A 24,626-nucleotide genomic window follows, 5' to 3' on the forward strand; every position below is an offset into this window, starting at 1 on the left:
TCAACAATTCAGACCCTAAATCATATTTGGTGTCTGGAAAAGGACTATAAGAAGGGGAGATTGAGAGCCCAAAATGTGTCATCTGCCAAGCAGCCGGATAGGCTGTGTGAGAAGCTCTGCAAGACTTCCGGCTATGACTAGGATGGGGGGGGTCAAGGTCTGCTAGTCTACCTGCTGGGTGAGGGGACATCACCCAGGGACACCTAGGCGCCTGCTGTGGAGCCTAGAACATCAGAGTCCGCCTGCCTGCCAAAACAAGTGTACTCTGTGAGTAAGAGGAGAGCATTAGAGCAAACAAGGTTCAGTGGGGAGCCCTATTGAGAGGACTCTACGAGCGAGGTGTGAGGACAACAACTGTGCCCATATGGTCCCCATATGCCAGGAGAGGGCTGCCGTGATGAGCCATGCACGAACTACCATCTGGGAAGTGCTGAGCCCACACCACCTCAATGCAGTGATGCCATATGCCAAAGGGGGCCACCGTTGCACTTATTGGGCTAGGAGTGTTGAGGCATTGTGTCTGCCTTTCTTGGCGTCCCAATATGCCAGATGGGGCCTCCAAGGTGAGGGCTAACACATCAGAAGAGCCTAAGCCAAGATTGTGAGTATGGTGGCAAAAACCTATGGCAGGAGGCGCTGTCTTTGACCAAGAGTTCGGGTGGTTTCACTGACAGAAAGATTACAGCTGTGACTGAGACCTGCTCCTGACTGATTCCCCCAGGACCACAAGGATACCTCTCGAGACATCGAAACCTAGAGGGGCTCAAACCAGGAGCCGGAAGATCGAGTCCCACATCTGTTCGTCCTCCTCCCAACTAAGCAAACCTGGCTTACCTCATGTCTGCCAAGTGGGAACAACTAAGATCGTTGGAATGAACTGGCAGCGCTGTTCGAGGGAGAGAGTATGCACCTGCCGGGAGCTGCCATGTGTACTGCTAGCAGCCTACTTTTGACATATAGGATCAGGACTCAGGAGCACCTGCAGAGAGGGCACTCTCTGCACCACTGAATGCTTCCATACTGTAATACTGGAGTGGGTTGGACTGGAACTGGACCTTATGGGCCCCTGGGAACTCGCTGCTAATGGTCCAATGGCATTATAAGCATTTTTGCTAATTCCTAAGGAGTCAAGAGGAACCCTTGAGTACGGCTGACTAGAAAACATCCCTTGATGCAGCTACCAGTGAATGGGGAATAATCCTAACCACGTTATGAGAAACAGGATGGAACAAGGAATTGTATGACAATGACAGTGCCTCAAGGGAATGAGTGTTATTATTCATTTGCATATAACTGCTAGTCCACATTTGAGAGTCAAGTGCAGAAGGGCTCTAGGCTCAGATGATCAGGATCCATAGTAGGTCAGGCTCCAGGACATCAGGAGTAAATAAAAAAAACCTCCACCACCACGGCTGGACCTAGTAGAGCTAAAAGGTAAGTGGTACACCACAATTTAAAACACAATTTTAAAGTATGCAGTAAGCTAGAACAGGGCTTAGCAGTGGAATGGTTAGACATGGTCATGAGCTCCTAAAAGACCAGTAAACCATGTTGGAACCCTAGGACGCCAGAAGACAGGCTGGTCACAAGCTAAAAACAAAATGGTTAGCAGTATCAACAAGATAAATTACCAGTATCAAGGAGATAAATAAAAGGCAAATGGGAGTTAACAAGAACCAAAATGGCCTGGAAAAGGAAAGATGCGGGGATGAAAAGTCGGTTCCAAAGTACTATGAAGCAGACAACCATAGCAACTAAATGACAGGTTGTCAGGCATGTGCTCCATCATGAAAAGGCTTGGTGTAATGACTCTACTGCTTCTGCCGCAGAAGTGGTCATGTTACTCAGAAGTGAGGATGTCTGTTGAAGCTATGATGTGCAGCCTGGTGTCATTGAAAGAACAGTTTCGACTGCTGTTTTCCAGTTTCCAAATCTTTCAAGCTCTGCACATAACCGGATGTCTCAGCTGCGTGGGAATCCTGACAATTATGAGTAGCAATACTTGGATATCCTCATTTAGAATCAAATCTAATGTTCTAATGGATCCTCCTCGCTCTATGGAATTTTTATCTTTGGATTCTCTGCTGTCTAACTTGGATCCCAGGAAAATATTCATTTACAACTTGGGGTGCTGCACTGATGGTGCAACAAGCATATTGAATGTGACAACACCTTTGGTGTATAAATTATATTTTGTGCTTATTACGTCCCTTTTTTTACCATAGGTGTCTGCAGTCAGGAATGCTGAGCTTTTCAACGCTTTCAGCTGCAAAACTATTTTGAATTGCTGTTCATTTATCATCTCGAGATTTGATATTCCAATGCCAGTTTCAGTCTTTGAGATTCCAATACTGCAATTTGTGCAAAAAGATGATGTCAAATTTGCTCCACCACAAGCAATTTATAAGATGTTTAGGAATCTGCTATTACAGCCACAATTGTGATGTGTGTCGAAAATGAGTGTGCCTGGTAGTTCACTCCTACTGCCTCTGCTCCCCCACATGCACGACTGCATTGCTCCTGGCAGCAGTGTCCCCGTGTTGTAACGCTCCCTCGCGGGTACGTTTTCATTGTAATCCCCTCAGACACAATGGCAGGGACTATCATTCCTGAGATACAAATAGCATCCGTGAGCATGACGGGAAGCAAGGAACTGCTCTCTATAAAAGTACTCCCCACCAATCATCTCATAGTATTGCATCACTTTCTGCTGCTGGTGCCTCTTGCTTACTGTGATCACCTGGTATTCTTTCCCTATTTGTTTTTTTCATTTCGTTTTTCTTATTAAGATCTATTTTCTTTGGATTACATGGTTTAAACAAAGTATGTCTATGGATTGATTTGACTTTTTTCAAAAGTTTTCTTCTGGTATTACTAACTTGATAAACTGCACTTTTTGAAATAGAACTTGTTTTCGGATTAGGGTTTTTCAGGTGCCTTCCAGTGCTGGACCAGAACTTTAATTTTGTGTTTTCATTGCCTCAGCTGATCGGAATCACCACAATTTCTGATAGATCCGCTCTTTGCCACCCAGTTGCCATGTTTCGTACACAGGTTTTTGTTTACGGCTTCTCCCCTTCATTTCACGAGTATGCTTCGTTTACATACATCAATCCGTTTTATTATAGTATTAACACTGCTATTGCAGAGGACACCCCCTTTCCATACCTTCATATGTGATTGGTATTACGCCTTGCATATGTTGATGCCGAGGCTACTAAAAACTCATTGGGATTCTTATTGAGCAGCATGTGCGAGAAAGAACAGAAAGATCAAGTGAGAGAAAGACGAAATGGCATAAAGGATGGAGAAGTGTCACCCAGGAAGAGAAAGAAAAAATGTAACAGGTTGTAGGCTAGAGAAGATATTGAATAGGGGAGTGGATGGTGGAAGATGATTGGAGAGTTGCTGCAAGAGGGAGCAGTTGGCGAGTGGAAACTGGACAAAGGACAAACTGGACAAAGGAGTGGATGAGGCAGGTGATTCTGCCATTTCAGAAGAAGTCCACAGTGAAATGGGCATGAAGAGGAAATTGGTCAGCGTGGGGTTTAGTAAGGAGCAGAAATCTGCCAGTGTCCTAGTAGTTTCTCCACAGAGCTGAGGGTGAAGTCAGGGAGTTGGTTTGTCTGGCACCTCATATATCTTTGTTCATGAAGCTTGGGGTGAGTCCATCACGGTTGACATTATGAAGATACTTCAGATGAAGTAGAAGATAGTTTCTCTAAAGTTCTCTCGACCTATATCACAGTGCATATCGGGGGCTGTGTTGAGTTGAGTCGGTCGAGTTCAATGACACTGGTCAGTCTTCCTTTGCAACAATTATTGTCTAATTTGCCTGGCACTTCAGCTTTCAAGAGGGTTAAGGATCTGAAGTCTCCGACCGCTGCCCTTGTCAACCTTTGAGCTGTTTACAGACTATCTAGTACTACAGGCTGCTCTAATATCCTGAGAGAGTTTGGGTGGTTTCCCTGAATACCACTACAATACCTAACAGAAAGATGGTTTCTGGTTTGAGCATCTGCAGGGCATCAAGACAGAGATTGAGCCAGATCAAAATAAAGATAGTCTACATTGAGAGGATTCATGCTACCTAAGACTTTAGGATGTCTCTAGCTAGATACATGGAGATAAACCTTATTAGCGAATAAGTGGTTAGCCACTTTAATTCAATAGCTGTATCAATATGAGTTGCTTACATTAGACTTTTCCCTTGATGTGTAAGCTGGGCTCCTTTGTTTTTATTTAGAATCAGATAAACGTTTTGGTGATACAGTGGATCAAACATTCGAACAATTAAGCAGCACGGTCAGTAGCTCTTTTATTGGCTCTGTCAGCAACAAAATAGTTCTTTGCTTTGGTTTTATGAAGGACACCAGGGTTTGCGAGTATACTTATTGGCTTTTGAGTCTACTTTCCAGAGTGAGGTGTTTGAAAGTTTTCAAATGGAAGAACATGAAGGAGCAGCACTATGATTTGAAGTAACAGTAGTAGATCATTGCTTTTAGCGACTGGGGGATACTGATTGGGAAAGTAGCGTGTTCTGATCAATCCAGTCAATAGAAGTACTGCATAATTGGAAAGACTAGATTGACAATCTTTACTTTGGGCTTGGTTGGTTCAATGGGTTGCTTTATGTTCAATTGTGTCAATCAATGGCTGAATAGTGCTTCTTTCAAAATCTTGGTCAAGGAATTGACAAGAGGGTTGCATTCCAAGAAAAAAAGTGTTGGACTAAAAAATGGAAGAGGTGCTGTTAAGTTCTGTAATTTTTACGAATAAGGTTTCCCTGGTATCAGGTCTATAGGTAGGGTGGTATTGGTAGTCCGAGAAGCTAACAGGTGGATCTGTCTTTTGAGTTATTATACAGAGTTAGTATTAGTGGGTTCCTAGGGTGTATGTGACCAGGTCAACATGCGGATCCCTTCCATGTATTGGAGATATGCCATTCTTACACTAATTATGCATAAACATTTATAAATATGTGCATAATCATATAAGAATGGAACCCAAAATATGTCTATTTCCAGGGCCCACAAAATCTTTAAAGATGGGTAGTGCTCATAGTGCTCTGTCTACTCTTTCTCAATGCAGTGGAACACTAAGACCCTGATTACGAGAGTAGGCAGTATGTATTCTAAATGATAGATAACAATACCATGGGGTACATTATTTCTAGAAAGCGATAAATACCACCTATTAGTTGTTGAGGAATAACATACTGAGTTTGGTGTTTAACGGACCAAAATCCACATGATACAGTAAATGCCATATGGCTTCCCCCATTAAGTATGTTTGATCTGCCGTAATTTAACAATGGTCGAATTATTTAACACATCTGATAATTATCGGATGTGTTAAATACATAACTGGTAATTCCACCCTAGGCATAAACAGAGGTTTATTCACTGATCAGAATTAACCACCTAACTTGTAATCAGGGCCTAGGAGATCCCAACCAATTTTCTTCCTGTTGGAGTCCCCCAATGATCACTTCTGGGACCTCTCCTTTTCCCCCTCTCTCTAAACCACCTCACTTAGCGACATTATATTCTATTTTGGTTTCTTCTACCATCTCTAGGCCAATATCACACATTTTCTTCTCTTTCCCCATCCTCTGCCTCTCACCAATCATGCCTTTAGGCTGAATTCTGCCAAAACTGAAGTCCTATACGTTCCCTCATCTTATGTCTCCATTCCTCACCTGCCTCTGTCCACCTCCAACCTGACAGCCCAACCTTTGCCCGTTCAGCTAGAAATCTTGGTGTGTTGTTCAGCAGTGCTATTCAACACTTCAGTACACATGAAAGAGTTCATTATTAGCAATGTCATGACAGCATGGTATCAAATAATGTACAAAATTACACCCATGTCTCCCATTCCATACTTCCAAGGTGCTAATTAAATCACTAGTGCTTATCAAATTGATTACTGTAACATTCTACCTACTTGTGGCTCTCCATTGGTCTTCATTCTTCACACTGGACAAGATACCTAACTTTGTTACCAGCAACTTTAGGTAGCTCACTCAGACAAACTCCGACCACTCCCTTTCATCATGAAGCTGGGTGGCTCTCAATAAATATGTGCCATTCTACAAGCTGTTGACAAATGTGCTCAAAGTGATTTATGATTTGTATCCACATTACCTCACCAATTTCATGACCTCCTACATACCCTCTAGGAATTTGTGGTCCACAAACCAGAACTAAAATACTAAAACCTCCATGAGCAGCAATCGGATTCTGATCTCTCCACCTTTGTGGCCCTCATCACTGGAACACACTGTATCATGAGAAGTTGAAAGAGCCATTTGATAGGGTTGGAAATGAGCAACATTTAATGGGAAAATCGTATCTTGACTGTAAATATGGCTGTTTTGAAACTGTACCATCAACCTATGTTGTATTTGTTTTGCTGATCACTCATCACAAATTTACATCTTTGTACAAAGTCACAACCAACTGATGGAGACTTCTAGCTGCAGATTCGTTACTTTTGAATTCCCTGACGTCCGCTTCGAATCCGGAATTTTTCCTGAACAATACCCTGCACTTGCCATTGGGTGGCGTAGTTCGGATTAGCGTGCGTCATTCAGTTCCACGTGGCGTTGATGGAGACGTGACAGTTGCCTATAAAGGCACCACCCTGGTGCGCGTATGTCAATTCTTTTCCTTCTGCGCCAGTTAAGCGCAGGTCCAGGATCAGGCTACCATCTGCCTTTTTTAGTAGACCTTTTTTCGACCCTTTTGTCGAAGATTATTTCGTCTGTGGGAGATGTCATCGAGGAAGATAGGTTTCAAGCCGTGTGGTGCCTGCCATCGTGCTATGCCACCAGGTATGTCTCTGGTGCTTCAACAGAGACCACGACTCAAAGTCGTGCTCCGACTGCCGGGACATGGCCCCGAAAGCTTTAAGAGAGCGGTCTCTGAAGCTCATGGCGGCCCAGCAGTCGACGTCGGTAGGCGCGACTCCTAGGAGGTCACGGTCCCGCTCAAGGAAGAGGTTGTGGGACCACTCCAGGAGCCCCAAGTCCTCTTCTTCTCATTTGAGGTCCCTTGAGGAAGAGGCACAAAAAGAAGAAGAAGTCTAAGTGGACTTTGACTTCGCCATGCCCGTCAGCCGACGAGGCATCACAGGGATGCCATTGTTCCAAGCACGGTTCCGCAGAGCCGAAGCCAGGGCAGACTTTGTGTCTTCCCAACCCCCTCCCCACCATCCGGGAGCTGGAGCGACCGCCGCTCAAATTAAAGAATTTTATGAAGTCATGCGCCTCGTGTTTGAGCGGGCTGACCCCGCAGGTGGGTCTTTGGACCCAACGGGGTCAGCAGGGGCATCATCCGGTTTGACGCCGGCGGCTTCGGCCTTGGTGACCCCAGGATCCGATTATGGATCCGGACTGACACTTATTCCACACAGAAGGCCTCCTCCGGCGCCGGTCCCGATGTCGATGCTTTCCTCCCCCCCCACTGCCGGCGTTCACCGGTGGTGCGAGCCCCATCCTCATTCCAGATGAGCCTGAACAACATCGTACAACGCCGATTCTGACTTCGACGGTGCCGGCTCAGCCCAGATCAGTGCCTTAGGCTTATCTCGAACAGCCAGGCACAGGTGAGGAATGGGAGGGGTCTGAGGACCCTTTAGAGTATGGTTTGGAGCATGTGAAGGACTGGTAGGAGGATCTAGAGGAAGCCAGTGAACTGGATACTTCTCCAGCTACTGGAATGCTCTCACCTCCTTATGTGGCTATGGAGGAGGGAAGTTCATATGCCATGGTGGTGCGTAGAGCAGCTGAGGTCTTGGACCTAGAGTTGCCTACGGTGCCGGTCAGGACTAACATCCTGACAGAGGTGTTTCAGCCAGGGGCTGCTACATAGGAGCCGATGTTACCCTTCAACGAAGCCCTTACTGATGTCCTTCTGGGCACCTGGTCCAAACTCAGCACAGGGACTTCTGTAAATAGGACAATTGGCCGCTGCCATCGACCAACTCCTACTGACCTTAGTTTCCTCACCCAACACCCCACCCCGGAGAGCTTGATGGTCTAAGCCTTCCCTTCCCATGGTGCCTTTCCTTTTCTCCACTGGATAGGGAATCCAAGAGGCTGGACCAACTTGGAAAGAAGATGTTTTCTTCCTCCAGCCTGGCATTGAGATACTTGAACACCTCATGCTAATTGGGCTGTTATTCCAATATTTTAAGGGATACAGTGGCACAGGTGCTGCCCCAGGTCCCGGAGGGTTTACGGGACACTCTCACTCAAGCTGTCAAGGATGGGAGAGATGCAATCAAGTTTACGATTCTGTGTGGTTTGGACACGATTGACTCTCTGGGCAGGGCTATTTCGTCGACAGTGGCCCTTCGTCGCCACACCTGGCTTCTTACGACTGGCTTTTTGGGGGATGTCCAGGCAAACCTGAGGGACATGCCCTTCGATGGCTCACGCATTTTTGGAGAAAAGGCAGACCCGGCTCTTGAGCAGTTCAAGGACTCTCGAGCTAAAACAAGATCCTTGGGCCTCTTGGCGCCTGCTCGCCAGCAGTCTGCCTTTTGCCCCTTTTGAGGTTTCGGAAGGGGTGGGGTATCACGCCACCCACAGGTCAGCCACCGTCCTCCATCACCCACTGCGAGAACGACGTGGTGATACCTTCAGACCCAAAGGGTCTAGCCAGATGTCCGCCACCATCCAGCCCCCCTCTTCCACAGCGCCCAAGCCCTACTAGTATGGCTCTGCAAGACCATGTTCATCCAGTTGGAGGGAGGATTCAATTTCATCTCTCTCACTGGCGGTCCATAGCACCGGACAAATGGGTCTTGCAGATCATATAGAAGGGCTATTCCCCCCACTTCCAGTCTTTCTCTCCCTCTATCCCTCCATTGAAAAAATGTCTGGTGGAGGATCATCTAATTTTGCTCCGTGAGGAAGTTACAGCTCTTTTGGCCAACGGAGCCATAGAAAGGGTCCAGATGAAAGAAGTAGACAGTGGTTGTTATTCCTGATACTTTCTGATTCCAAAAAAGATCAAGGGTCTTCACCCTATCTTGGATTTAAGGGATGTCAATCTCTTCCTCAAAAAGGAGAAATTCAAGATGCTCATTCTTGCTCAGGTCTTGTCTGCCCTAGATCAAGAAGACTGGATGGTAGCATTGGACTTGCAGGATGCATATTTTCACATCCCCATCCTGCCTGCCCACAGGCGCTGCCTGTGGTTCAAGGTGGGCCACAAGCACTTTCAGTTTACAGTGCTCCCCTTCAGTCTTACCAGTGCCCCTCGGGGGTTCACCAAGGTCATGGCATTGGTAGCAGTTCGTTCTGCGCAGGTTAGGGATTTCAGTCTTCCCCTACCTCGATGACTGGCTGTTAAAGGCTTTTACGACCCTGGCTCTCGTCAGCCACCTTCAGATGGTGGCGAACCTCTTGCACTCACTGGTGTTCTCTATAAACGTGCAAAAGTCACAACTGACTCCCTCTCAAAGGCTCCCTTTCTTCTGAGCTGTTCTGGACACAGTGCAGTTTTGGGTTTATCCTCCCGATCAGCGAGTTTAGGATATTCAGATTATGATACCGATGTTTCGCCCTCAATCCTGGTTTTCAGTGAGACACTCTGAGGCTGTTGGGACTAATGGCTTCCTGCATCCTGTTAGTCAAACATGCCAGATGGCATTTGAGGGTTCTGCAATGGGACCTGAAGTTCCAGTGTGTGCAGCATCAGGGAAATCTTACCAACGCGATTCAGATCTCGAAGGGAACTGCAAGTGACCTGCAGTGCTGGTTAGTGAACTGCGATTGGGTCAGAGGCAGACTCCTCTCCCTTCCCCAGCCAGATCTCACAGTAGTGACAGATGCGTCATTTCTGGGATGGGGCGGCCATCTGGAAGAGGTGGAGATCAGAGGTCTGTGGTCTTCGGCGGAATCTGGACTCCATATCAACTTGCTCGAGCTCCAGGCAATCCAACTGACATTGAAAGCATTTCTTCCTGTTGTAAGGAGGAAAATAGTGCAGGTGTTCACGGACAACACTACCACAATGTGGTACTGCAATAAGCAGGGCGGTGTGGGGTTGTAGACCCTTTGTCAAGAGGATCTGCATCTCTGGACATGGCTGGAACAGCAGTGCATAACCTTGGTGGTTCAACACCTGGCAGGCTCTCTGAATGCTAGGGCGGACAAATTTAGCTGTCGATGCCTAGCGGATCACGAATGGTATTTCCATCCGGAGGTGGCGCAAGGACTCTTTCAGCAGTGGGCAGAGCCTTGGTTAGATCTGTTTGCCTCTGCAGAGATCACACAATGTCAGCAGTATTGCGAGTTGGAGTTTCCAAGGCGGCAATTGCTTGGCGGCGCTTTTCGTCGCGAGTGGAGTTCCGGGCCTCCTGTACGCTTTTCCGCCCATACCACTTCTGCCCAGAGTTCTCAATAAGATTAAGAACAACTGGGCCCAAGTCATCCTACTGGCTCTGGACTGGGCACAGAGAGTCTGGTATCCTGAGCTTCTCAAAATGAGCATCAATCCTCCAATCAGGCTGTCCCTTGGGGAGGATCTTCTGTCGCAGCAGCAGGGGAGGGTTCTCCACCCGAGCCTGTCAACTCTGCAACTTCATGCATGGAGATTACGCGGCAGCAGTTGATGGCTTTTGACCTTCCTTGCGAAGTCTGTAAAATTATTTTGACAGCCAGGCGTCCCTCCACTAACACGGTATACGCCTGCGGTTGGAAACGCTTAGTATATTATTGTACAGACAGGTCTATTGATCCACTTTCTGCTTCTCTTTCTGATATCCTTCTCTTTATACTTTCTCTTGCCCAGCAGGGTTGTGCCTTGGGTACTCTTAAGTGCTATCTTTCTGCCTTATCAGCATTCCTTCGGCTGCCTGATCAGCCTTCACTTTTCTAATCCCCCATTGTACGTAGATTCCTCAAAGGGCTTGTACATCTGTTTCCTCCTATGCCATTTGATATGCCCCAATGGGACTTAAATCTGGTCCTCACATTTCTGACGTGTGCTCCCTTCGAACCTTTACACGGCTATCCCCTTCGGCTGCTCACCATCAACACAGCCTTCTCAGTCGCAATAACATCTTCCAGGAGGGTAAGTGAGATGCAAGCTCTGTCATCAAAACCACTGTGTCTCACTATCTATTCAGGCAATGTGGTACTCAGAACTTGTGCCTTTTTCCTCCCCAAGGTGGTGACCCCATTTCATCTGGGTCAGAACATCCCTATGCCCATCTTCTTTGCTCTACCGCATCCCTCTAAGGAAGAGGAACGACTTCACTTACTGGACTCCAAAAAAGCATTGTTGTTCTACCTTGACCACACAAAAGAGTTCGGGTAGATGACCAACTCTTTGAGGGGTATGTGGGAGCAAAGAAGGGTCGGGCAGTGCTGAAGTGAGCCATTTCGTGCTGGGTCGCTCTCTGCGACAAGATTTGCTATGCACTGGCCAAGAAGAAGCCTCCTGAGGGCTTGAGGGCTCATTCTACCAAGGGCAAAGCTGCTACCACTGCGTTAGCTCGGGGCATTCCAGCCCTGGAAACGTGTCAGGTGGGAACGTGGACATCCTTGCACACGTTTACAAAACATTACTGCCTGGAAAATGAGGTATGGAGAGATGGACACTTTGCCCGTTCAGTCCTACAGGGCTTTTTAGTGTAGTAGAGGTATCCGCAGCCCACTGCCAGGAGGTTATGGCTTGGTTATCTATTCAAAGGTAAGGAATCTGTAGCTGTAAGTCTCTATCAGATGAACAAGTTACTTACCTTCCGTAACGCGCTGTCTAGTAGACACTCTGACTATCTGCAGATTCCTTACACCCACCCATGCCTCACCTCTCTGCGGATATGTCTAATGGGGTTAAGCTTTGTCCCTTTAAGGGCCCTAGTTTTCCACAGACAAACTGTTGGTTCATCTATGACTCTGCACTTCTGGCGTGAAAGTTTGCGGGTAAAAAAACTGATGTACGCGTGCCGGGGTGGTGCCTTTAAAGGCGACCGTGACATCACAGACTGCTCCAACAACGCTGATGACTACACACAGAGCAGAATGACGCACGTGGATCCGTACGACACCACCCGACGGCACGCGCAGGATATTGTTCAGCAACAAATTCTGGATTCGAAGCCGACGCCAGGGAATTCAAAGGTAAGGAATCTGCAGCTAGAGTCTCTACCAGATAATGCATTACCAAAGGTAAGTAACTTGTTCATCATCTACATTGATTTGCGTCATGCACTAAGACTGAATTTCTTGTTATCTACTGCTACTGCCCTTATGTATAATGTTTCTGCTGGAAAATATCAGGCAGCCAAGTCAATAAATAAATGAGTCCTCGTGCTTTAAACCTATTTTATACATACACCCCAAAAGTAATTTCCAAATGGCAGAATGGCATACCTGTTTTTTCATACATGATGCTCTCTAAGGGAAAAAATAAACACTTTTGATTTGTGAATTTTCAAAAAATTTGAGTAAAGAAAAATTTAATGTTGTAACATTGACAGAAATCCTACAAGGTCATGGAGGGTATCCATCAATATATTCTCATTCTGCCATTTCGCATGACATTCCCCCATTTCATTGTAGAGGGCAATCGAGACCAGTTCGAAACACTTCCTGTTAGCGTGTCTTGTTATCAGCACCACAGTAATTTACCACTGTTTTATGGTTGTGATCACCATTTAAACAGTGCAAGATGTGCACTTTTATCGTTAGTTGGATGATTAACTGATGAAAGAAAGCTCCCGGAAGAGTCATCAGTCTCACTTCATAAACCTTGGTACAAAATCCAATCTGACACTAACAAGTCTTACCAGATATCTTTGGATCCCCACAAGATTTGAGATAGGACACTACTGCCCCCCTCCCAACCACCCCATGAAATGATGTAGGTATTTGTTGTGTGAATATTTACTTCTTCATGTCTGCAAAAAGACATCATTTGCCACCTTTCATTTGCCAATTTCCCTCCCCTCAATCTATCTTTTTGGAAGAAATTTGGCTTTTCTTCCTTTGCCTAGAGACAGGCAAAGGTCGATATTTAAAGTATGTGCACATCCTCAAAGGGATGAAGTCGCCTGACCTATCCAGGATTCCTCTAAAATAACCTAACCTAAGTATTTGAAAACGTTTTTGAGGAAGAAAACTTCAGGATTGTACCTTTGCAGCAAGTTCTAAAGTTAATGGAAGGAACAAGAATTGATGGTGTCTTTGGATCACCAGGATGCTTATTTTCACGTTGTGTATGTTGAAGTGTTGCAGGTGTTACCTGCAGCTTATGAGGAAAGGAGAATATTACAAGTTTTATGTTCTTCCTTTTAAAGTTTCTTCGGCACCAAGACTGATCATCCAGGTGTTTGCAAATATGACACCATATCTCGATTGTCAAAAAGTTAATCATTTTCCTTATTTGTTTGATTGGTTTGTAACATCAAACTGCCCTTCTCCTTTGCTCTATGGGGTTCAGAAGATATCATCTTTTCATGTTCTGGAGTTTTCTGTGAGCTCGTAGATGTCATGATGGATCCCCTCACATAATCTGAAGCACATTGGTGCAGGTTTTGATATTGACAAAGATCTGGATTTCAACTGATGGAAAAGTTGAAAAGCAGACACAAAGTGGCTTGTCGTGTCATGGAGCTGGTTTAGACTGCAATGTTAGTTTTGTGGTTACTGAGTCAGATGGTGTCATCCAAATTACTGCTCCCATTTCCTCAACCAACAAGGTGCACCCTGATCTAGTTTCTGTACTTTCTAAGGTAAGGCGTGAAGTCATTGGTAATTCTGGCCCAGTACTTTGCTTGAGGGTCAGACTTATAGGTCTTAGTGGCCTAAGAGGTTGGTGGTGACAAATGCCTTCCTGTCTGAGTTATGTGCATAGAAATGTGAAGAAGTTGTATCAGGATTCTAGTTGTCATATCAATTTGTTGACATTGAGAGCAGTGAATTTAGCACCCTTTGCTTTAGTTTAAAGGATTCAGGAAAATAAGTTCACCTGTTGGTTGTTGTATATCCTGAGAGTGGGAGGCATAAATCATTGTGTGCTCTGCAAGGAATGGAAGGTTCTCGGGTTTTACGCCATTGGCTGACGAAATGGACTGACTGTATTCATCTTTTAGGTATCCTAACTACAAAGGCAAATGTTTTCAGCAGATATTTCAGTTTTTCAGGAATGGAAGATTTGGGGAGGCGGATAGTAGTTTATGTGCTTTTTCCATAGTTTGGGAGGTCTCAAGACCTTTTTGAAACTTTTGGGAACAGCACGTGCCAGATGCACTGTTCCATAGACCATTGAAAATGAAAGGATTTTTTATGGATACTCTTACTCCGTGGGACTTCAGTCTGTTCTATGCATTTCTTGTAAGTATCTTTGATGCAGAGAGTACTATAGAAGATTGGATGCCTCAAGTCATTTTGATAGCACCGGACTGGGTGAGATGTGCTTTATATCTGATCCTGCTGGATTTGAGCATGAACTGTGGCATCCAACAGTGTGGGAGAATCTGTTACACTGTGTTCAAGTTACATGTCACAACTTTGATACGTAGGCCCATATTTATACTTTTTTAGCGCCGCATTTGCGTAGTTTTTTTACACAAAATCGGCGCAAACTTCCAAAATACTATGACCCATATTTATACTTTTTTAGCGCCGCATTTGCGTCGTTTTTTGACACAAAATCGGCGCAAACTTACAAAATACGATTGTATTTCGTAAGTTTGTGCCGATTTTGCGTCAAACTACGACGCAAATGCGGCGCTAAAAAAGTATAAATATGGGCCTATTGTATTTTAAAAGTTTGCGCTGCTTTTGCATCAAAAAATGACGCAAATGCGGTGCTAAAAAAGTATAAATATGGGCCGTGGTGTTTTGTGAAAGGGTTAAACCCTTTGAAATCTAAAGTGGTGCATGTTCTGCAATTTGCTATTTTGTTGGCTAAGAAGTACATCATTTAAGATACTGTTTTCTCGAATTTGGTTCTCACTTTTTCGATGAAGCAGATGTGTGAGACTCTTCATTTTATGTAATTCAAGCCCCATTTCATTTTTGTGATTTTAAGTTTCGGTGCATTTCTGATTGCTGAAACGTCGTGTAGGAGAGTCAGTAAACTTCAGACATTGTCTTCATGACCTACATTTACTCTACGTTCTAAGGACAAAGTTAGGATTAGTCGTTCTTTTTTTTTATTTTATTTTTTACCAAATGTAATTTTCGAATTTCATCTGGCTGGGGTGGTGTAAATGGATTATTTGTATCCTTCACATTTATCAGCAGAGAAGAGAGTCTGCTTAGTCTTGATCAGAGAATAATATGGAGTCATTATTCATCTCTTTTGGACTAAAGATTTTAAAATAATCTCGTATTAGGTTTTCAAGGTGTAAAACTAAGTAAATCGTTTACAAAAGAGACTGTGACGAGGTGGCTTTCCTTACTGACGAACACATGATATAAATAAATGCAAAGGAACCTCCAATAGGCATTACAGCTCGTTATGTTAAGGAAATGGCAGCAGCTTTTGTATTGTGCAGTGATCCTACAGAGACGATTGGCAGGGCTGCTACTCGGTCGTCCTTGCAATCTTTCTCTCAACATTAGTGTATGAATGCTTATTCCCACTTTGGCAAGGCTGAGGACTGCAATGTCGAACGAATTAGTTTATGCTTCCAAGCCTTTTACAGTGTCCTAGCGCTCAAGCACGGGTTGATCCTGCCCTAGAGTCCATTTGGGGTTCAGTGTGTCATTCTTACTGACTTTTTTGGCCCATATTTATACTTTTTTAGCGCCGCATTTGCGCCGCTTTTTGACACAAAAGAGGCGCAAATTCACAAAATACAATTGTATTTTGTAAGTTTGCGCCACTTCTGCGTCAAAAAATGACGCAAATGCGGCGCTAAAAAAGTATAAATATGGGCCAAGTGTTTTCTTCCACATCTTCCTGAAAGTACACTCCTTGGCAGTAACTTCCTCTGTACATAATGTTAAGGATCGAGCCTCCTTGTATCTGTCCCAAGTATATTTCACTGAGCTCCTGGAGATGTTATCCATTTGCATTGCCCGAGGAACATTTATATATGAAATGAGAAAAGTAAAGCACAAACTAGAGAATCTTTGGGCATATCATACTTTTATTTTATGGACTTGTGTTAAGTATAGTCTGTCTTAGAAAATGAAAGTTCTAATACATGGTCACACCAGTTGTGTACATTACGTCACAAGATATAGCACATTTAAATAACTGTATGAAATTCTATGACATTCTATATAGACAGTGGATAATTTAAACATGTTTTTAATTATTTTTGTAATTTGGTTAAAAACTGCTTGTAGTGCTGTACTTCTCAACCAAAACGGCTTTCTTGGAAGTATATATTGGTCGGATTTCTTTTTTTTCAATCTGTGCTTTTCCACTGCGAAAATGGTAATTCAGTATTCTCATTAAAATTGTGTATTCCTGCAAAAATACAGTTAAGTTGATTCTTTCAGCGTGTGCAGTCCAACAGAGAAGTGCCTACGTTGGCCCTTTAAAAAAATTAGAAAAAAACAAAAAGAAAACAACCTGGGGGCTGATACTTGTAGCCTGACAGTATCGGCCCTTTTAAAGCACTGTAGCTGATACAAGGTTTGAAGAACCATGAGAGGCCAGCTGGGAGAAGCTGTTGCGAACCCTGTCTGTGCACAGCAAGTCCATTCCATCATCCTCCAGTAATGCATACAATTTGTTGAGTGTTAGACAAATAGACATGTGTGTTTTTGTTTTTTTAATGCTGTATGCATCGGAATTTCAAAGCAAAGCATTCACCAGGTATCCAACCATTTCAAGCACTTTAGCAATCGAACCTTGAGCGGAAGTGGTTCCATACTTGGTTCTACACTGGCGTCAACATCTGTTGATGTATAGTAGCACCTTTCTTCTGTTTCAGCTCAAAGGATGAATGTTGCTCATAGAGATGAAGTTACATCCTCTTGACTCACTCCACCCATAAGTGACTGCAAAGAAAACTGAAATATTTTAAGTCCATCAATATACTGTTCCACATCAATACAAACTTTACTCAGTTAAACAAACTTTGTTAGGAGACGCATCAATCTGGGACCACAGACTAGAAGAATTTGCCATATTTTGTTGTTACTGTCCCCTTAGTGACCAGCCGTCCTTACGCTGATGCCTGTGAAATAAATGTTTGCTCTTCCTCATACTCTGACACACTGCACACTTTTCTTCCCTATTGTTCTACCCATCCCACACCCACAGCTGTCATTCCTCAATCACCAATGCATATGATTAAGTACATATCGGTCTTGGTACAGTCAAGTCAGGAACCAAGTCCTTATACGTCCTCCACTGTACCCATTTTCAAATGGTTTCGACAGATCCACCTTTTTCTTAAAGACCCCTCCATTAACATTCTATGGAATCTTCTAAGAGCTGCATTAGTGATCCTGGTGTGATGACCTCACTGCCATGGCATGGAGCTTGGGACTCTGCAGGATGATCTTTCTGGGATGTTGTGTCATCCAGTATCTCTTCGTTCGTTTCCTCTAGAACTGGTAGTAATACTTGCAGCTGCTCCCCCGAATGATCAGGTGTAGCCATTGTCTGCAGGTCCACGTCAATGGCATTGACCTCCTCAGTGTCATCTTTAGACTTGATTTCATCTTTGTCTGTGCCAATCTTTGCCTTCTCATTTTCTGATACTTTGTTGTGTTTCTCAACAGTGACAATCTCTGTCTGAATGTTAGTATCAGGGAAGTGTCTGCTTCCTTCACTTTCCACGATGGCCTGTGTCTGGGTAAGCTTTTCTTCGGAACCAATTGGTGAATGCTCATCTTTCGTCTCTTGCAGTATTTGGACAGTCACCTGCTTTTCTTGAGTTCTTTGCTGAGGTGAGGGTAATCTGACTTCTGATGAGCCCACATCTTCAAACCACACTGTTCTGCCTCCCGACCTTTCACCGGTTTTGCCATTGGTGAGAATGGACCGAGAAGCCGACTCATTTTCTACTGGTGTGACAGCAAGGATAGGCACGTGTTTCACCTGGTTCCCTGGTGCACAATCTGTTTTGCCAGTAGCACTGCTCACAGAGTGGGCTTTTACCATCTCAGTCCGTTGTTCTTTGATATCTGGGGTCAGCTGTTTGGCTGCAGAGTTCGCCGGGCTATCCTTTGATTCATCAGCCAATTCACTATAGCCCTCATTTTGAAAATAAAGTTCACCCATGCTGGTTGCAGATTTACTGGAGTTTACCTAGAAAACAAGCCAGAAACTGAAAGTTAGTGAAAAACAGACAATATTAACTTACCACCTTGTATGCTCTTCCAAGTACTCTGTATCCCCTTTCATGCCTTGCATTCAGCATTCTTCCTCCAAAAGGTCAGCTGCCTTGATTTGCCCGTTTCTCTTGGACCATTCTCCAACTTGCCCTTCGTCATAGCCCAGGTATGCCCTGAGATGCATAATGCTATAAACCCATTTTTTTTACTGTTTGAGAAAGTCAAAAGGCTTGTGATTTCCAATGTTATACCCAAATATCTAGCATGTTGTGGTTGAAACAGATAGCAAACCTGCTTTGATGTAACCTCTGCTCCCCGAGAGTTTACAGCAATATTAAAGCAACTTAACCTAGATCTATTAATTTTTTAAAAAAGCTACTGTCCATTTCCGTTCACAGGGCTTGCCAGTTTTCAAACAATACAGTGTGTTCGAGAATGTATTAATTCACCTAAAGCCTGGGTATTTTTGATGCCAAGAAAGTCAATTGACCAGTCTATCCAGTCGATTAAAAAACAAAATCGAGATTGGTGGCACTGTGAAGGTGATAACACCTTTTGTGGTTTCTGGGCAGGCGCAGTGTTTTGGAAAACATGTCTACCTTAATATCCGCCTACAAGCTGTTTCCAGCCATCTTGTAGCTCTCAGTGAGTAGTAAATACATTTAAGGCAGCACTATGCCATTAAGGGCTCTGATGCACAAGAATATCACATCGGGTGCATGTATTTGTGGTGGATTAAGTGTGAAATAAATGTGTCTTCAAATGTAGCTTTGTACAGAATATACTAGCCAGGCGAAGTGTGCACGCTGCACTGCAAGATTAATCTTGGCTACATTACTCGTCGCTAGTCATTAATATAGCAATTGTGCCGTTTTTTTCTATATTGACGTTTACTCTTTGAGTCATTCGTGTCTTGCTGTGGCCGATAGTAGGTACTGCTGATCTATGAAATCAATTCAAATAAAGGCTGGCCATCTACATTGAAACTGATATATGAATGTGTGTGGCTGGGCAGAACTGGCATTGCTGCTTCTGCTCTGCAGAACATGCAGAACCTGTAATCCCTGTTAAGGTGCCCTCCAGGTGGGGTTCCACAGTATGTGTTCTAGCTGTGGTGCTAGCAGGTTCTGGCATGGAGTCTGGTACTCCAGAGGATGTGCATAAGCCCTGGTCCTGGAAGAAAGACTATTAGCTAAGATATTTGAATGAACATGCATTGCTTGATGTGCTTTAGCTCTGGTGCTGGGTGGCATTGCTATTACCTCTGCTGTTCAGCAGGATGCGCATAAGCAGGATTGGTGTTGCTGCTCATACTAAGCCGGATATGCATAAGCCAAGGTGCCTGGAGGAATATCTGTTAGCTAAGGTGCCTGGATGGACTTGCATTAGCACTGGCTTTCAGCGAGACACACTTGTGTGTGCTTAGAAGTGGTAATTCTTGTGCAAAATCATGCCTAATTGCGCTAAAATACAGCCAGACCCAGTTAATCTTAAAGCATCGGGTTCTGTGACAATCACTATATCTATATTAGTAATCCACTCTATCTACAAATTAGGAGTTTAATTTTAAAATGGTCGCCCCCATAAACTCATTAGCCATAGAATAAGTAAGTCATATTTTTAAGTGTTCTGGCCTTAGACTAGCTCCCTAGCTCAGAAGAGCTGATGGCTACGACATTTGATGTGCCCAATTAAGGGTATATGAGATGCAGATTAACGAGGTCTGGCTGCCCGCTACCCCTCCGACATATGCACTTGTCTTTTGTCCATGAATTACTCACGTGTGGCCCGAAAGGCAATGGGCGAACAATGACGCTTGGCATGTTGTGCATTGAGAAACAAGACACGGTGAGCATTAGAAACCAAAGCTCTATATATGGGGTGAATTGCCCAAAGCGGAGATACTCAAAGTTTGCTATAACAATATTACACATGCCTTGCATACACCAAGTAGTCGGCAACAGAGAAGGGACGTTTATAAGGTGAAAAATAACATATTTCAGACTCAGAAGCAATTCAAAGTCGTATGTGAATGGCCAGACAGCCCTTGTGGAAACTGGTCAATTTCCAGCAGATTCTGGTGGATCTAGCTGCTGCCGTATGGTTTTTGGACATAGACGCTATGGAAGAAACTCAGTTGCATCATGGAACTGGTTATCAATGTTCGTTAGTTTCAGTAACCATTTTTCTTTGGCCAGTAGAATGTTTCTTTTTTACTCGGCTGGACAAATGTAATGAAATGGCCAAACACTAGTCGCCACAACTGAATAAATTTGAAGCCATTGACAGCTGGTCAAGCAGAATGTCCACTAGGGTAACTACAAGGTATGTTTTGTGTGCAAAGACGGGACATCATTGTGCAAAGTGTGAAATAAGGGCCTGTATTATCTACCCTTAACAAAGTCCTTCATTTCACTTAAACCATGGAAGTGACTCGGTGTCACCATACTATGTGGAGCTTTGCGAGCTCAATAACACGGGGTATCCTTGTGTGCTTGTGATCCCACTCCCGTATTCACTTATGGATGACCCACATCAAGCTTGTTTTTAGATTCACCACAGTTTGGGTCAAGAAGGTCTACGTGTGCCGCATCCTGTCAAGTGACCATTGTGGGTGTGCGCTAACCACTCCCATGTTTCTTCCTAGATAGGGGTTTGGCACAAGGACATTCACTTTCTATGTTCATTTATGAGGCAGAAGACTGATTATGCACTTCTGGGAAGAGTTCCTGCAAACGGAATGTGTTATTCGAGACTCCACAAACAGGGACACACTGTCCTGAATGTTACCCACAGAAGAGGAAACTGTCTCTCTCCTACACCTCGTCAGTACTCTAGGCCCTTCCTCCAGAGTCAAAGGAAGGTCACTCTACACCGGGGAATTCTGTCCACTCTGGGGCCAATGGTTAACAGTGTAAACAACAACAAACTATACTGTGGACTGAGGAGAAGGAACACATTGGAGAGGTGTGAAAAGAAGCAGGAACAGTCTTGTGCAGTACGCCAGGGCTTCAACACAACGCAATGCCACGGGAGAATGTGTATTTCAGACTGTATAAATCACTTTTTGCGGCACAATAACTACTTGCATTGACGTGCTGATGATGTATGTGGCATCACCGAGAACGAGGCTGAACCCTTAGTGATGTCACAGAAGCCAAAGGAAGATTGTAATCCTGATGCTGTAATTAAAGGTAATCCAGAACTCGCTGGAGTTTTATTCTTTTCTGGATGGATGGGACGTTAATCTTATTGGGCTTTTCAGAGTTTCCTGCATGAAGTGCTTTGTTTAGTTTTTTCCTGATTTGAAGGTGAGTGGGCTGCACGAACGTTTAGATTAACACAAAAAAATGGTTCAAAAGTCCACAATTATTATTAATAAGTAATGTTAGGTCCCTGAAATAGTGCAGGCAACCTGTCTCCAGGCTAGCAACAGTTCTTACCCCAAGTGTTCAAAGAGAAGCCCAAAAATACTGAAGCCACTTTTCTATGGTTTCTTAGTTTTTGTAAAGAAGTTTGGGTACTCTTTTTAAACATAAACAAACTAAACAATAACTCTCTGTGCTGTCCTTTGATATTATCCTACAACCATCGTTTATTAAGATTACCCATAGACTGCAATTTGGAGAATATTGAAAACACCTTTGGCTTGTTTTTAAGTAATATTTTTGTCTCAGATTCCATACTTCTATGGAGTGAACAGAATTGGGCAGGACGGTGTGATCGAGAGCGTGGAGGGGTGGGGGTAGAGGGGACAGGGTGTTGTAAAGAAGGCACGACAGTGCTGCTGCAAGTTTAGATTCTTGCTGCTGTGTCGTATAAAGTTTATATTCTTGCTGCAGTGTCGTATAAAGTTTATATTCTTGCTGCTGTGTCTTTATCTTCTTGCTGCTGTGTCGTATAACATTTATTTTCTTGCTGCTGTGTCGTATAAAGTTTATCTTTTTGCTGCTGTCTTTAACTTCTTGCTTCTGTGTCGTATAAAGTTTATCTTCTTGCTGCTGTGTCTTCATCTTCTTGCTGCTGTGTCGTATAAAGTTTATCTTCTTGCTGCAGTGTCGTATAAAAGTTTACCTTCTTGCTGCTGTGTCTTTATCTTCTTGCTGCTGTGTCGTATAAAAGTTTATCTTCTTGCTGCAGTGTCGTATAAAAGTTTATCTTATTGCTGCTGTGTCTTTATCTTCTTGCTGCTGTGTCGTATAAAAGTTTATCTTCTTGCTGCTGTGTCGTATACAGTTTACATTCTTGCTGCTGTGTCTTTATCTTCTTGCTGCTGTGTCGTATAGTTTATCTTCTTGCTGCTGTGTCTTTATCTTCTTGCTGCTGTGTCGTATAAAAGTTTATCTTCTTGCTGCAGTGTCGTATAAAAGTTTATCTTCTTGCTGCTGTGTCTTTATCTTCTTGCTGCTGTGTCGTATAAAAGTTTATCTTCTTGCTGCTGTGTCGTATACAGTTTACATTCTTGCTGCTGTGTCTTTATCTTCTTGCTGCTGTGTCGTATAGTTTATCTTCTTGCTTCTGTGTCTTTATCTTCTTGCTTCTGTGTCTTTAACTTCTTTCTTCAGTGTTTGTATAAAGTTTATCTTCTTGCTGCTGTGTGGTATAAAGTTTATCTTCTTGCTGCTGTGTCGTATAAAAGTTTATCTTCTTGCTGCTGTGTCTTTATCTTCTTGCTGCTGTGTCGTATAAAAGTTCATCTTCTTGCTGCTTTGTCGTATAAAGTTTACATTCTTGCTGCTGTATCGTATCCACACTTCAGCTACTATGGAGCTGTCACGCTCAGTACGACGTGCCGTCAGAAATGGTAACTCGGGCGGGCGCGTATTAAAACACAGTTTAGCCTCTTTTTTCGGAGATGTGTGCAATCTCGTGCACAAATTACACAACTGCTAAATACCGAAACATTGGGGAGTGGTACTTAGAAGGGGTGCATTTTTCGTATCATTCTGACATTTTAACTAAGGAATTGGGTAATAATTAAGAAAGTAATCCGATGATTTCAGTTAAATTTGCATGACATTCTATACTCGACTTCAGTCATTCAAACATTTGTGATGCTCACAATGGGAAGGAAAAGCTGAATTTTGTGGTCATCGAGACTGGCATGGAGGCAGAGGAGACAAGACAGGCAATGCTTTCTGCTTCAATGCGAAGGCAGGAGATCCTGATTATACATCAGTGGGGACATTTTAGAGACTGACTGCAAAGATGCAGCCCCTGATGCAACATTGGACCTATTTCTGGCAGGGAGAGATTTAAGTGTTAGGTGACAGTAGGGACTGCACCGGGTATCACGGAGGTTCAGGTTTGTAGGGTGAAGGAGAGGGGTGTCTCTGGAGGGCCAGCAAGAGGGGGGATTTGAACACTGTCAACAGTGTCAACCTACCCATTGTTTTCCATTCATGGAACCAAAAGCCCGAGCCAAAGAAGGCATTTAGTGATCATACGTGCATGATGTACCTCTCCTGTAGGAGACAGCCGTTTCATTCACTGAAGCTTCATCACTCAGAGACACAACTGGAACTCCCCCTAAGGCTGTACTAGCTCCAGTTTTTGATTGTGTCCAGGAAGTTAAAATTGTCCTCAAAATGGTTTAAAGTTTTTTTTTTACCGAGTCCTGGCCCTGTTTGGGAAAGACTGGCAACTGACTGCCTGAGAAACCTCAGTCTGCACCGTCCGTGCTTCTGATAACCCAACTTAATAGTCATGTAGAGCTGCTGGGCTCATGGTTGAGGTCTCTCGGCATTGTGCATCAGCTCTAATAAATCAAGCCTTAAGAAGCTCACAGTGCAGTTACCAAGCTTCTCTCCTTTTTTGGCCAGGACCACTCTTTTAGGTCGCACAAGTGCTTTGACCTGGTGTAAATATTGTGCTTTTAACCATGCCCATCACTTTTATTCGTTCCTGGGCTTGCTCATCAAAAATCACTTGATGTCATTGGTAAATGCTTTACATTTGTCCCTCCTTGCGGCTGTTTTTGTCACGCTTTGCAGACTGCCCCTGTTACATGGATTATTCCACGAATGCCAATATACATTAATGTGGGCAAACTAGTTTTTTTCTTTTGTCTCTCCTCTTCGTGCTCCATGGTGGCCATGGCGCTGACAGTGTGAACAGGCACAACAGCGTGAACTCGATCAGCGGTATTGGCGCACTGGTCACATTGTTCACAGTTATCTAATCAGTGTCATTTCTTGTGGCTGCCCCTTATAACACTTGAAATTGGTAAAATGCTTTACGTAAAACAGAAATCCTCAAGGCGAAAGTGGCTCTCCTGGCACAGCGGGAGAGCTGATACTACAATATTCACTGCATTCGGGAAACTCGCCCCATAATGATGTACAGGGCGTTACTTTTACAA

At 44.0% G+C, this 24,626-nt stretch overlaps 1 protein-coding gene across 4 annotated transcripts in view; it reads right to left on the minus strand.

The window, feature by feature from the left end:
• Positions 1–16,108: 16,108 nt before the first annotated feature.
• The window catches only part of LOC138288128 (cadherin-related family member 5-like), a 291,068-nt gene continuing 282,550 nt past the window's right edge, over positions 16,109–24,626 (minus strand). For 2 of the 4 annotated variants that reach the window (XM_069229388.1, XM_069229387.1), the window contains one exon: positions 16,109–18,239. In XM_069229388.1, the coding sequence (XP_069085489.1) occupies positions 17,394–18,239 (846 nt within the window). In that variant the 3' untranslated portion in view covers positions 16,109–17,393. The remainder of the gene's footprint in view (positions 18,240–24,626) is intronic. The other 2 variants (XM_069229391.1, XM_069229389.1) reach the window with 2 other exon arrangements.

This window comes from Pleurodeles waltl, chromosome 4_1 (genome assembly GCF_031143425.1).
Source record: "Pleurodeles waltl isolate 20211129_DDA chromosome 4_1, aPleWal1.hap1.20221129, whole genome shotgun sequence".
Lineage (NCBI taxonomy): Eukaryota > Metazoa > Chordata > Amphibia > Caudata > Salamandridae > Pleurodeles > Pleurodeles waltl.